Source organism: Balaenoptera acutorostrata, chromosome 20 (genome assembly GCF_949987535.1).
Source record: "Balaenoptera acutorostrata chromosome 20, mBalAcu1.1, whole genome shotgun sequence".
In the NCBI taxonomy this organism is placed as follows: Eukaryota; Metazoa; Chordata; class Mammalia; order Artiodactyla; family Balaenopteridae; genus Balaenoptera; species Balaenoptera acutorostrata.
Genome location: NC_080083.1, coordinates 51,329,614 through 51,344,402, shown reverse-complemented (window position 1 = coordinate 51,344,402; position 14,789 = coordinate 51,329,614). Strand labels below are relative to the sequence as shown.

The window sequence follows — 14,789 nt, the reverse complement described above, 5'->3', positions numbered from 1 at the left end:
ACCTGAGAGAACCTGAGGGAATCTGTCAGAACCTGAGGGAACCAGTCAGAACCTGACCAAATCTGACAGAACCTGACAGAAAGAGCCTGACAGAACCACCCCTACCTGAGCTAGCCCATCTGGCCTGAGGCCACGCTGGACCACGGGGGCTCTTCAGCCTCCAAGCCCCACACTCCACCAGCCCGCAGGCCCCAGACCCTCTCCTCAGTCCGAGGGACTCTCTCCTGGCCTGGTGCCTCCCTGCTGTGGGCACCTGGGAGGAAAGGAGGGGGTTACAGCCTGCCTGGGCATATAAAAGGCCATTTCCCATGGTGCTCTGGGCTCATCTGCATATCTCCCATGAGCCTCAGCCCACCAGGAAATGAAACTGCTGAGTCATTCCTCTCCTCCCCTCCCCCCAGCCCCCGCCCCTCCCCGGAGAGCCTGTGCAGCCCCCATGGAGGGCAGGGCAGTTTCCCCAACACTGTCCGCAGGGTGTGCCTGTGATATTTGCTCCTCTGAGGGCTGAGAAGACTGTTTCCATCCCTCTTTCAATCTGCAGGTTTCTGAAATTCTGTGGGCAAGTGTCTCTCTTATGGTCATTGTTCAATCCCTGGGTCCCCTGGGTGACCTGCTTGGTCAAGGGTCCTTGCCTTCTGTGGTTATAATAGATTCCTTCTTTGTACCTCTTGGTTAAAGTTTCTTTATGAATTTCAGAAACTGATCAATTGCCAATTATTTACATTTTAAGCACATTTCTGTCTCTTTGGCTCTTCTCACTTTTAAAATAAAGGCAAGGAGGCCAAGAGTGGGCATCTGAACCCTGGCCTGTCGAACCTTCTTCTGCCACCCGACACTGGGGCTCACCATCGAGGGGCCTGCCCTCAGCCGTGAGCTCTCATGGACTCCAGCATTCAAGGTGACAGTCTTGGCTCGTGGACCCTGAGCCTGGGTGGGAATGGGCTGCCCACCCTGGCTCTCCCGGCTGTGTGTGTGTGTGTGTGTGTGTGTGTGTGTGTGTGTGTGTGTGTGAGACGTAGGGGAGTGAAGGCACTTAGACACCTGGCGGGGGCAGCCCCCATCCTCCCATTCCCTCCCCCTCCCGGCATTAGGGACCCACTCCGGATCCACTCCAGATTAGCACGGAGGATCAGAGGACAGTCTCGCTTCCTGTGGATGCGGTCCTTGATTTTTTTTTTTTTCAAAATTGTAAAAAGGTTAATCATGTGTTCATATATTAAACCCAGTGCTTTAATATTATAATTTCTTCAAAGAATAATCACTTCTTAGATGAAAATGATTAAACTTGCTCTTAATCTGTGTGAATTCAATAACAATTTAAATATGTTTTGTTATAAAAATCTTATCATTCCTGACGACAGAGTTAGGGTTACGCAAGAGAAACAATATCCTCAATATTTCAATCAATTTTTCTTCAGTGAATTCAGACATGATTAACTAAGATCTCTCTCTATGAGGACTAGTTTTTTAAATGCCATTTTTTAGATTATTTGTTTTTATTTTTACATCTATAAAATTCTGGTCATTGGTTTTTCATTGATCCATCCACACGTCTGTTCAACAGGCTCTAACTGCCCCTGCCCTGTGCTGAGCGCTTGTCCTTGCAGGACGCAAAATTGTCCAAAGACAGGCCGGAACAAATGGCCAGCACGGTGCCAGGACGACGTGAGCGAGGTTCTGGGAACAGTTTCCCACACTGGGGGCCAGCCAGCCTTCTGGAGCAGTTCCCAAGCTGGAAGGGACAGCGACTTGTTCTCGGTGTCATGGAGACATGGGCACAGGCTTCCCAACATCCACGCACCGTTCAGAATGCTCGGGTAGGTCCACGGAAGGAACGATCTAGAACTTAGGACAGCCTGGGGAGCCTCAGACCCGTGGATTCTCCCCTCAGGTCTCTTCAGAAACCAAAGGCAGTGGCCAAGGACGAAGACAATAATGAACATCATGAGAAAGACAGAAGGGAATGATCCTGCACGACAGGAAGATTGCAACCCATTCCCGCAAGAGGTCAGCAAAGACGCTGATATTTACAGGAATAAGTTTAAAACTGCAAAACTGGAGGTCCATTTTGGAACGACGTGAGGAGTGGAAATTGGGAAGCAATATCAGTGTCCACCGGTAGGAATGCACAGGATACGGCCACACCATGGAACACACACAGCCACATGATGGAACACACACAGACACAGACAACAAGCTTCAAAGAAGATCTACTGTGAAGTGATCAGCATCTGCCCAGTGAAAAGAAAAGAGCAGGTTGTAAGTTGTATACATAGTATTTTTTAAAATATTTTTTTAATGTGGGCCATTTTTAAGGTCTTTATTGAATTTGTTACAATATTGCTCCTGTTTTTATGTTTTGTTTTTTTGGCTGAGGGGCATGTGGGCTCTTAGCTCCCCGACCAGGGATTGAACCCACACCCCCTGCACTGGAAGGCAAAGTCTTAACCACTGGACCGCCAGGGAAGTCCCTGTGTGTATACATAGTATTGCCTTGATTTTGTAGAAGAAAAAAATCTGTGGCCACGTGTGCAACTGTCAGGTGTGATACATGCAGGTGGATTCCTGCCCGCGTGCACACATAAGTGCCGTGCATACATAAGTGCCGTGCATCTGGGTACGTATGTGCCCTGTGCACACATGTTGGGTATCACATGTCTGCAAGCATATAAAGAATGGAAACACAATATCAGCGTGATTACCTCTGGGTGGTGGTATTGTGAGTTATTGAATTTTCTTCATAGATTTCCATATTCACCTAATTTTCTAGAATAAATATGTGCTATGACCACAGCTCTGGAAGCCACTGAAAGCCCTTGGAAGTGCTTTGTGGGTGGTGGTGGGGTCTAGACCAGCCCCTCCTGGCTGGAGTCCTGAGCACGGCTCTCCCCACTGCTTACCTCCCCCAGCCACCCTCCAGCACCTGCCTGTTAGGCTGCCATGGACTGTGGACCCTCACACCTCCCGACTCCAGCCAGGGACTGGCACTCGGTGAATGGATAGGATGGCGAGGTGAGTGCTGTCCCGCGAGACCATGGCGGGGCTGGACCTCCTTCCCAGGGTCTTCCGCTGCCTAGAGCCCTTGGGGGGATGACTCCGGAGCCCCTGGAACCACCCTCAGGTTCTTTCCTGTCAACCCTTGTGAGTGTCTGAAGCTCCCCTGTAGCCACAGCCTCCACGTGCACGCAGACCCTGAGCGGCTGTACACACATCCATCAGCCGTGCCATTGCCACGGTTACTTCCAGGCAGTGGAGGCTCCAGCAGCTGCAGCAGCCGTGAGAAGAGCCAGATTCAGGGTGAACATCCCCCAGCAAGTGATCATCACGTGTTCCCCATGTCCCCACATGCAGTGACCAGCAGCCCAGCCTAGCTCTGGTCGCACTCTGCTGGGAGGCACCCATCCCCGCTCTGGATGCCACTCTTGACATGGCTGCCTCCACCTCAGGGAGCGCACTGGACATGGGACGTCTCAATGTCCCCTACTCCAGAGCCCCCCAGAACCATCCAGGCAGAAGCACGTTCATCCTGTGAGTTTGCGGTGGCTGCCACAACTCAGTGGCTTAAAGCCACACAGTTTCTTCTCTTAGAGTCTGTAGGTCTGATGTCTTCAGTGGGTCCAGGGCTGGTTCTTTCTAGAGGCTCCAGGGGAGAATCCCTCCCTCCCCTGTCCCAGCTTCTAGAGGAGCCACACGTCTTGGCTCACGGCCCCTTCTTCCGTCTCCAGGTCAGCAGCGCAGCATCATCTGTGACCGCTTCTTCCGTCCTCATGCCTTCTCTCTCTGACTCTGCCCCCCTCCCCCTCCCCTTGTAAGGATGCTGGTGATGCCATTGGTCCCACTGGCGTCCAGGCCACCCCCACGCCCACCCCGCGTCAAGGTCCCTAACTTAATCACACCTGCAAAACCTCTGCTGTGTGCGGTGACATACTCACAGGTCCCAGGATTAGTGGACATCTTCGGGGACGTTGTTCAGCCATCCTGTGCTCTCAGTTGTTCCTGTCCAGCTCTGGAATTCTGGAAACATCTTTCCTCTCAGGACACATGGGAAGTGTCCTAGCTCTCAGAAGCCGACTTCTTGTACGGGGCCGAACTAGAAGCTCCCATGAGTCAGAAGTGGAGGCTCAAGGCCGCCCTCTGCTCCGAGTTCTGGGACAACTTGTCACAAGCATCTTCCCAAGGGGCTGAGAAAAGCCAGGCTCTCGGAGCACACGCCTCCTTTCCCTCTTGTTCTGGCCTTTTTCATGCCCCACACCTGACAGAACAAGCTTAAACAATGATAAAAAAAGATCTCCCTTCAGTGTCAGATATGCAGAGGGTTCTGTTGCCCAGATGTTTCCAAAATGAAATCTCTGCACAAACCATCCATGTTTCTAAAGGGCGTTCCTACAACCCTTGAGAAGAAAATGAACTCATCCAGTTACAGATGGTTGGTGCTACAGAGACTGGAAATGCACATTTGCTGTGAGAAGCAGCAGCAGAAGAGAGAAGGAAGAATTAAACGGATTTCCCGCGTCTGCCCGGGATGTTGAGTCTCCCGCGAGCATTCCCCTCCCGCACGTGCCCTCTTCCTAGCTGGGATCGTAGCATCAACTCCCGCAGTGGCCCCACTGTGTCCACGGCGGCCCTTTCCTGGAAACCCTACAGCCCAAGTTCCTGCTATAAGACATGGCCTGTTAGTATCGTTTGACAATATCATTTACCTCTTTCTGGTAAAACACAGAACTTTCAGCCCCAAATCTGAGTCTGGCAGGTCAGCTTGGTATGGAGGGCTGAGCATGTCTCCCCTACATGCAGGTCCAGCTGCAGTGACATAGTGCAGCTGGATTCTGGAGCCCAGTGGGACTCCTGCTGCTGGGCCTGACAGCCCACCCGCGGGACAGATGCCTGCTGAGGGCCTGTCCTGGGCTGAGGAATTCAGGGGGTAAAAAACACGTGCCATTTCTTGCTCTGCAGGCTCCATTTTAGTGAGGAGGAGCTAACAATAATCTCCCCAGCAGAGAAGCACCTTAATTTTAGATGGTAGAAGTCCGGGGCGATGTCGTGGAGAGTGCGGCCACGCACAGGGCATGTCCCCGCAGTGTGACACGTGGCAAGCCCTGCCTAAGGAGGCGCAATCTGCAATATGTTATCCCCCCAGGAAGCCCCCAAAGTTTGTGCTGCCTGGAGACTGGAAAAGGCAAAAGGCCTGTTGGGGGAAGGTATCCTTTGAGGTCAGACCTCTAATTGGTGGTAGCTGGAGGCAGAAAGGATGATGGGGCCGTGACTGGATGTGAGACAAAGACCAGTCAGGACAGAAGGAGAACAGAAGCAGCTGAACTCTTTGATTCTATAAAATTCTAATGGTAAGAGGGAAACAAATGAAAATGACTCTCACACGCTTAGGTGCAAATGATATGAAAATGGAAATCCAAGATATTTGCTATTTCTTCAGATTTACCATGGCATTCAAAATTTAATGTCCCTATAGGAGTATGTGCCTCTAAGGGAAACCGGAGCATGGTGTTAGAGGCCCCCAGTCGTGTGAGACCCCAATTATACCCCAGGGGATTGCAGAGACAGAAACCAGTGGCTCTGTACATTATTTTACAGTAAACTCATGAACCTTACTCATTACTATGGCTGACTTTGAGTCTTATTAGCATAAGTTGGTCAGAGAATTATTATTCGTCCTTGTCTTTGTGGCTTTTTGTTCCTTTTGGAAACACAACTCTAGTTTTATGGGCAAGTCAGTAAAAAAATAGAAAATCAACAGACAAGCAACTTTTCAGAGCACATCTGTTCTCCACAGCAATGGGGGTGTCTCACGGCCTCTGGGCCTCACCGGGTGCCTGCTCCCCGTGGAAGCAGAGGTCTTCCTTTGCATCAATAGGCAGCGTCCCTCTGAAGAACTCTCTGTAGTGAATTCAGGCAAGAAAGTGTTAAACTGTTCATCTCCTCCTTTATTGCCTGTGAGGAGGAATGAGAGGGAAAAGCCAATAAAAATCTACTGAAGTGCTTGGCGCAAATATGGAGACTGGAGGTAAGGGCTGGACTTTGCTTTGTAATATAAGAGCAACGATGTAAATGTTTAAGATCCAAGTACTTGGACTTCACTGGAATAGGCAGTGATCCCTTCCTCATCTTGATTATTACAACAGTTTTCAAGAAGGTTTTATTTGGTGAGTCACTTGATTGTCTAAACACACTTTTCTTTCTTGTCAGGGCTTGACTCCAGCTGGGTCACCTGCCCACGCATCCAAGCCCGTGGGGCCTTGAGGGCTTCGTGGGTTGGGTGGTTTCTCTGGGCACGACTGGCCGTGTTGAGGTCAGATTCCCGGACGCGCTGGCAGAGCCTGTGCCTGGGAAAGGCACCGACCCAGGCTGCCTCTGAACCCATCCAGGGATGCAGGGACCATGCCCAGGGACACAGCAGGTTGGGAATGCTGTGATGGCTGGCTATCCTGAGGATGGAGGTCACCAAGCCAGAGAAGGAGCAGGAATGTGTCCACCCCACAAACCTCTCTGGAATGTTCTCTGAGCCTCAGGAGCTGCAGAAGGCTGAGTGGGTGAGACTGGTAACTTCTGCTGCAGCTCGAAGGCGCTGGTGCTCTGGGGGCACATGGTAGGGCTTCGGTCTCCTTCCTCCCATGGGTTTCAACCAGTGTTTGCGCCCAGCCCCCCGGGCAATGGGGCCCTAAACTGACCAGGGCAGTCATCCTGGTGCCCTTCTGGTCTGTCAGCCCCACTGACCCTCATCTTCTCTCTCCCCCTTCTCCATTGTGAGAACTCATGTGTCCCGGGACTGTAGGGGTGGGCTTTGGGCAGTGGACAGGTCTGGGTGCCAGATTCTGGGCCCTGCTGGCCTCCCGACCATGACTCTGGACCCATGAGGGCCATGTGGGTCAGGAACTCGAGGCAGGACCAATTACTCAGTTTGTGGCAGGTCACGGTGGGGTGTTTGAGTCACAGGGTGGGGCAATCAGGTGGTCAGAGGACCATGGCTACTGGGGGTCCCTGTGGAGATTGGATTGGGTATCGACTGGACTCAGACCACGTTTACCAGGGAGGGAGGAGGGATCAAAGGACCCAATATCTGTGAAAAGTTCTAACCTCACCCAGCGGTCTAGGCACTAGTTCTTGAAGTGTACATTTTGGAAGCACCTGCAGAGTTTAAAAAGATACTGATGCCTGCGTCCCCTGTGTGAATTCCGCTATCATTGGTAAGGGGTGAATGTAAGTTTTCTTTTGCTTCGTAACAGATCAGCAAACTTAGTGGCTTAAAGGAGCACACATTTATTTTCTCAGTTTCCATGGGTTAGGAGAAGGGACATGCCCTGGCTGGGCCCCCTGCTCAGGATCTCACACAGCTGCAACCAAGGTATTGGCCAGGCTGTGCTCTTAGCTGGCAGAATTCACTTCCTTGTGCTTGTAGGGCTGATGGCTTTGGCTTTCCTGGCTGTCAGCTGGTCCCAGAGGCCATTCACAGTTCCCATCCACAGTTCACAACATGGCTGTGTCCCTCTTCAAGGCCGGCAGGAGAGAGCAAGAGCTGTGTAGGAGTCTTATGTAAGTTTAGGGTAATGTCATCGCAGAAGGGACACTTTGCCACATAATGTAACCTCATCAAGGCAGTGACATCCACCACCCTGACCACTGCTTTTGGTTGGAAGCAAATCACAGGCTCCACCCCCAATCACGGGGAGGGTGTGACTGACTGGAGGTCACCTTAGGTGTGTCTGCCACATGCTGTGATGTGGCCACTGGGACTCTTCAAACCTCCCAAGAAAATTTTAACCTGCGGCAAAATCTGGGAGCCACTTATCCAAGAACCTTCGCTGTTGTCTAATTCTAGAGGTGGTTGTGTCTCCTTCCTGCAGGCACTGCCCAATCCAGGCCCAGCTGCTGACTGCTGATTCCTTCATTCTGGGGTGCTCGACAAACATCTAGGGGGAGACGTTGCTGGTGTGCTTGAATATATCTGTTGAAGTTTGGAAAGAAGGACTGACTTACCCAATTAACTTGGCAAACCATCCCAAAAGCTGCCTATCTACATTCTTATACTATTAATAAAAGCAACTTCCATTTAAATTGCATTTTGTATAAAAATGCAAAGAGAAGGGCTGTAGACTGAATTGGTCCCTCCAAAATTCATATGTTGAAGCCCTAATCCGCAATATGACTACATCTGGAATAGGATCTTTAGGAGATAATTAGGGTTAAATAGAGTCATAAGGGTGGCGCCCTAATCAGATAAGACTGTGGCCTTATAAGAGGGAGAGAGAGAGAGATCTCCCTCTCTGTGTTATGTGATGACACAGTGAGAAGGTAGCCATCTGGGTAGTCAGGAAGAGAGCTCTCACCAGAACCCAACCATCCTGCACCCTAATCTAGGATTTACAGTCTCCAGAACTGTGAGAAAATAAGTTTTTGTTGTTTAGGCTACTCACTCTGGTATTTTCTGATGGCAGCCTTGGCTGACTAATACAAGAAGCAAACAAAAATATTAGGGAGTAAGAATTAGATGAAGTAAACTAACATCATGGCCTTGGAACTGTAGGATATACTTTAAAAGACAAAAAAAAATTTTTTAAAGAAAAGATTAACATTTGATTATATCTAAAAGGCTCTAAACAAGTCTTTGTTTTAAAAAGTGTCTGTTACCTACATAAATATAGTCAACTGATCTTTGACAAAGAGGCAAAGGCAATACAGTAAAGAAAAGATAGTCTGTTCAACGAATGGTGCTGCAAACAGTGAACATCCACATGCAAAAATATGAATCTATTCACAGATCCTGCACAAAAAACCAATGCAAAATAGAGCATCGACCTAAATGTAAAATGCAAAACTGTGAAACACCTATTAGATAACAGGATAAAATCCAGATGACTTTGGATACGGCAATGACTTTATTTATTTATTTATTTATTTATTTATTTATGGCTGTGTTGGGTCTTCATTGCTGCGCACGGGCTTTCTCTAGTTGCAGTGAGTGGGGGCTACTCTTCATTGCAGTGCGCAGGCTTCTCACTGCAGTGGCTTGTCTTTGTTCCAGAGCACAGGCTCTAGGTGTGCGGGCTTCAGTAGTTGTGGCACACAGGCTCAGTAGTTGTGGCGCACAGGCTTAGTTGCTCCATGGCATGTGGGATCTTCCCAGACCAGGGCTCAAACCCGTGTTCCCCTGCGTTGGCAGGCGGGTTCTTAGCCACTGGGCCACCAGGGAAGTCCGGCAATGACTTTTTAGATGTAACATCAAAGTCTCAATTTATCAAAGAGATAATCGATCAGCTGGATTTAACTAAAAATAAAAACTTCTGCTCTGCAAAGGACACTGTCAAGAGAATGAGAAGACAAACCAAAGACTGGGAGAAAATATTTCCAAAAGACACATTTGATGAAGAACTGGTATCCAAAATATACAAAGAATTCTTAAAACTTAACAATAAGAAAATAAACAACCTGATTTAAAAATAGGCAAAAGACCTGAATGGACACCTCACCAAAGAAGGTATACAAATGGTAAATAAGCACGTGAAAATATGCTCCACATCATATGTCATTATGGAATTGCAAGTTAAAACAACATGAGATACCATTACACATCTATCAGAATGGCCAAAATTCAGAACAAAGACAACACCAAATGCTGCCCAGGATGTGGAGCAACAGGAAATCTCAATCATTGCTAGTGGGAACGCAAAATGGTGCAGCCACTTTGGAAGACAGTTTGGCGGTTTCTTAGAAAACTAAACATACTCTTACCAAGTGATCCAGAAATCGCACTCCTTGGTATTTGCCTAATGAGTTGAAAACTTATGTCCACACAAAAACCTGCACAAGATTTTTTTTTTTTCTGCCCACGATGTTTATAGCAGCTTTGTTCATAATTGCTAAAACTTGGAAGCAGCCAAGATGTCCTTCAGTAAGTGAATGGATAAATAAGCTGTGGTCCATCCCAACAATGGAATTTTCAGCGCTAAAAAGAAATGAGTTATCAAGCCATGAAAATACATGGAGGAAACTTAAATGCATATTACTAAGTGAAGGAAGCCAATCTGAGAAGGCTACATATTGTATGATTCCAACTATAAGGCATTCTGGAAAAGGCAAAACTATGGAGAAAAAAATATCAGTGGTTGTCAGGGATGAGGATAGGGAGAGATGAATAGCGAGAACGCAGAGGATTTTCAGGGCAGTGAAACTACCATGTATGTTATTGTAACGGTGGATATATGTCATTAAACTTTTGTCCAAATCCATAGATTGAACAACACTAAAAGTGAACCCTAATGTAAACTGGACATTGAGTGATACTAGTGTGTCACTATAGGTTCACTGATGGTTACAAATGTACCATCTGGTGCAGAGTTTGACAGGGAGGCTATGCCTGTGTGGGGCAGGGGGAATATAAGAACTCTCTGTAGTTTCTCCTCAGTTTTGCTGTGAACACAAAACTGCTCTAAAAACAGTGCCTCACAAAAAAAGAAAAGTACAGACCAATATCTCTGATGAATATAGATGCAAAAATCCTCAACAAAATACCAGCAAACAGAATCCAACAACACATTAAAAGGATCATACACCATGATCAAGCGAGATCCCAGCAAGGCAAGGATTTTTCAGTATACGCAAATCAATCAATGTGATACACCACATTAACAAACTGAAGAATAAAAACCATATGATCATCTCAGTAGATGCAGAAAAAGCTTTTGACAAAATTCAATATCCATTTATGATAAAAACTCTCCAGAAAGTGGGCATAGAGGGAAACTACCTCAACATAATAAAGGCCATATACGATAAACGCACAGCAAATATCATTCTCAATGGTGAAAAACTGAAAGCATTTCCTCTAAGATCAGGAACAAGATAAGGATGTCCACTCTTGCCGCTATTATTCAACATAGTTTTGGAAGTCCTAGCCATGGCAATCAGAGAAGAAGAAGAAATAAAAGGAATACAAATTGGAAAAGAAGAAGTAAAACTGTCACTGTTTGCAGATGCCATGATACTATACATAGAAAATCCTAAAGATGCCACCAGAAAACTACTGGTGCTACTCAATGAATTTGGTAAAGTTGCAGGATACAAAATTAATGCACAGAAATCTCTTGCATTCCTATACACTAGCAATGAAATATCAGAAAGAGAAATTAAGGAAACAATCCCATTTACCATTGCAACAAAAAGAATAAAATACCTAGGAATAAACCTACCTAAGGGGCAAAAGACAACTATAAGATACTGATGAAAGAAATAGAAGATGACACAAACAGATGGAGAGATATACCATGTTCTTGGATTGGAAGAATCAATATTGTGAAAATGACTAGACTACCCAAAGCAACCTGTAGATTCAATGCAATCCCTATCAGAATACCAATGGCATTCTTCACAGAATTAGAACAAAAAATTTTACAATTTGTAAAAATTGTGTATATAATAGTTTGCATCTGCTAATCCCAAACTCCCAATCCTTCCCTCCCACATCCGCCATCCCCCTTGGCAACCACAAGTCTGTTCCCTATGTCTGTGAACCTGTTTCTGTTTCGTAGATATGTTCATTTGTGTCATGTTTTAGATTCCAAATATAAGTGATATCATATGGTATTTGTCTTTCTCTTTCTGACTTCGCTTAGTGTAATAATCTCTAGTTGCATCCATGTTGCTGCAAATGGCATTATTTTGTTCTTTTTTATGGCCAAGTAATAATCCATTGTATATATATATACCACATCTTCTTTATCCATTCACCTGTCAATGGACATTTAGGTTGTTTCCATGTCTTGGCTATTGTGAATAGTGCTGCTATGAACATTGGGGTGTGTGTATATTTTTGAATTATAGTTTTCTCTGGATATATGCTGGATCATATGGCAACTCTGTTTTTAGTTTTTTGAGGAACCTCCACACTTTCTCCATAGTTGCTGCACCAATTTACATTCCCACCAACAATGTAGGAGGTTTCCATTTTCTCCACACTCTCTCCAGCGTTTATTTACTACTTGTATTATTATTTGTAGATAAAGAGCCTTTATTTTAAAAGTGAAAAGCCAAAGAGACAGAAATGTGCTTAAAATGTAAATAATTGGCAATCGATCAGTTTCTGAAATTCATAAAGAAACTTTAATCAAGAGATACAAAGAAGGAATCCATTTTAACCACAGAAGGACAGGACCCGTGACCAGGTAGGTCACCCAAGGGACCCATGAAGGGACAATGACCATAAGAGATATGCTTGCCCACACAATTTCAGAAACCTTCAGAATGAAACACTGATGGGAACAGTCTTCTCAGCCCTCAGAGGAGCAAATATCACAGGCACAATCACCTTGGGGACAAGGTTGGGGGAACAGGCATGCCCTCCCCTGGGGGCTGCACAGGCTCTCCTGCGGGGGAGGGGGATGACTCAGTAGTTTCATTTCCTGGTGGGCTGAGGCTCATGGGAGATATGCAGATGAGCCCAGAGCAGTATGGGAAATGGCCCTTTATATGCCCAGGCGGGCTCTGTCCCTTCCTTTCCCCCCAGGTGCCCACAGGAGGGAGGCACCAGGCCAGGAGAGAGCCCCTCGGACTGAGGAGAGGGTTTGGGGCCTGCGGGCTGGTGGAGTGTGGGGCTTGGAGGCTGAAGAGCCCCCGTGGTCCAGCGTGGCCTCAGGCCAGACGGGCTAGCTCAGGTGGGAGTGGTTCTGTCAGGCTCCTTCAGGTTCTGTCAGGTTCTGTCAGATTCTATTAGATTTGGTCAGACTCTGACTGGTTCTGACAGATTCTCTCAGGTTCTATGAGGATCCCTCAGGTTCTGTCAGGTTCTGACAGCTCTCTCAGGTTCCATAAGGTTCTGACAGGTTCCCTCAGGTTCCATCAGGTTCCATCAGTTTCTGACAGGTTCAGTAAGGTTCCATCAAGTTCTCGCAGGTTCACTCAGGTTCTATCAGATTCTCACAGGTTCCCTCAGGTTCAGTCAGGTTCTGACAGCTTCCCTTAGGTTCTGACAGGTTCCCTCAGTTTCTGGCAGTTTCTCTCAGGTTCTGTCATGTTCTGACAGGTTTCTTCAGGTTCCCAGGTTCAGTCAGGTTCCAACAGCTTCTCTCAGATTCAGTCAGGTTCTGTCAGATTCGGTCAGATTTGTTCAGGTTCTGACAGGTTCCCTCAGGTTCTGACAGCTACCATCAGGTTCTGACAGTTTCTCTCAGGTTTTGTCAGGTTTAGTCAGGTTCTCTCAGGTTCTGTGAGGCTTCCTCAGGTTCTGACAGATTCTCTCAGGTTCTGTCAGTTTCCCTCAGGTTTCGTCAGGTTCTGACAGCTCTGTCAGGTTCCATAAGGTTCTGACAGGTTCTGTGAGATTTATTGAGGTTCTGACAGGTTCCCTCAGGTTCTGACAGCTTGCATCAGGTTCCGACAGTTTCCCTCAGGTTTTGTCAGGTTCAGTCAGGTTCTCTCAGGTTCCCTCAGGCTGTGACAGGTTGCCTCAGTTTTCTTCAGTTCCATCAGGCAAGGCGGACTGGGTTTGGGGATCCCTGAGGTGGGAGGGTAGGGAGTTGGATGGGGGAGAGTCTGTGTGGCCCACTGGCCCCAGATCAGCTAAACTGAGCAGAGGCAGAGCGAAAGGGCCGGGTCTGACCCCAAAGGTCCTTGCACCCAACTCGTCCCTGCGTGACCTGCTCCCACCTGCCTGCTGGGGGGCCCTAACCTCACTGCTTTCCTTTGCAGTTCCCAGAGGACAGAACACTTGCACCAGCTGAAGATAATTCCAGAAGTTTGTCCCTCCCAACCTCTGCAGGTCCCTGTTGGATTAGGACCCAGTTCATCCACCCCCCACCCCAAATCCCCACACAGGAAACACCTTTGTCCTCCTCCTGATCCGCACCGTTCTCCTCCTCGTTCTCACGCCCCCTCCTCCCTGCCCCCCCAGCACTTCACTGTGCCCCGCACCTGTGGGCCAGACCCCCTAAGATCCCAGCAAGTCCTGTAGGCAGCGTGTCCATGTGCCCCCCAGTCAGCATGCGGTGTGAGGCGGAGGGCATGTCCTACCTCTACACGTCCTGGATGTACCAGCTTCAACATGGCAGCCAGCTAAGGGTCTGCTTCGCTTGCTTCAAGGCTGCCTTTCTGGACCTTAGACAGTTGCTGGAGCCGGAAGACTGGGAAGATGAAGATTGGGACCCTGAGCTGATGGACCACACTGAGGCAGGCTCTGAGCAGGGGGCATCCCCGGGGATGGGACCAAGCTGGGGGCAGGGCCAAGGGCAGCCTGCACAGGGTGGGTCTGTGGACTGGGGGTCGGGCACCCTGGCGTCAGGCCCTGTGGAGTCAGAAGAGGTGGGCCTGGACGATCACTTTGTGCCCACCGAGCTGGAGCCTCAGGATGCCACAGCCCTGGGCCTGGGTGCTGAGGATGCTGACTGGACCCAAAGCCTTCCCTGGAGATTTGGGGGACTCCCTACCTGCTCACACTGGCCAAGCCCCTCTCCTCCATGGCAGGAGGTTTTCAAAGTGGACCTGCCCCCGGCGGGAGCCCATGGTATTGGAGCTGGGCACCACCCGGGCCACGGACCCTGTTGAGGCCAAGGCCTCGTTACTGGACCTGCAGCTCATCTTTATGGTGGGCTGCTATGATGCCATCTACCTCTGGAAGATGAAGCCAGGATGGGCCCAGAGGACCCCAGACCAGTGTTGGAAACTGCTGCTGGAGCCTGATGAGGTGAGGGTGGTGAGACTCCAAGATGAACCCCAGAAGCAGGACCTGCACCCCAGAAGCAGGACCTGCACCCCAGAAGCAGGACCTGCACCGGTGGAGGCTCAGCATT

At 48.5% G+C, this 14,789-nt stretch overlaps 1 protein-coding gene across 1 annotated transcript; it reads left to right on the top strand.

The window, feature by feature from the left end:
- Positions 1 to 13,965: 13,965 nt before the first annotated feature.
- TEX19 (testis expressed 19) lies at positions 13,966 to 14,544 on the top strand. Its single transcript, XM_007185994.2, has one exon. The coding sequence runs from the start codon at positions 13,966 to 13,968 to the stop codon at positions 14,542 to 14,544; it is 579 nt and encodes a 192-aa protein (XP_007186056.1).
- Positions 14,545 to 14,789: the final 245 nt, after the last annotated feature.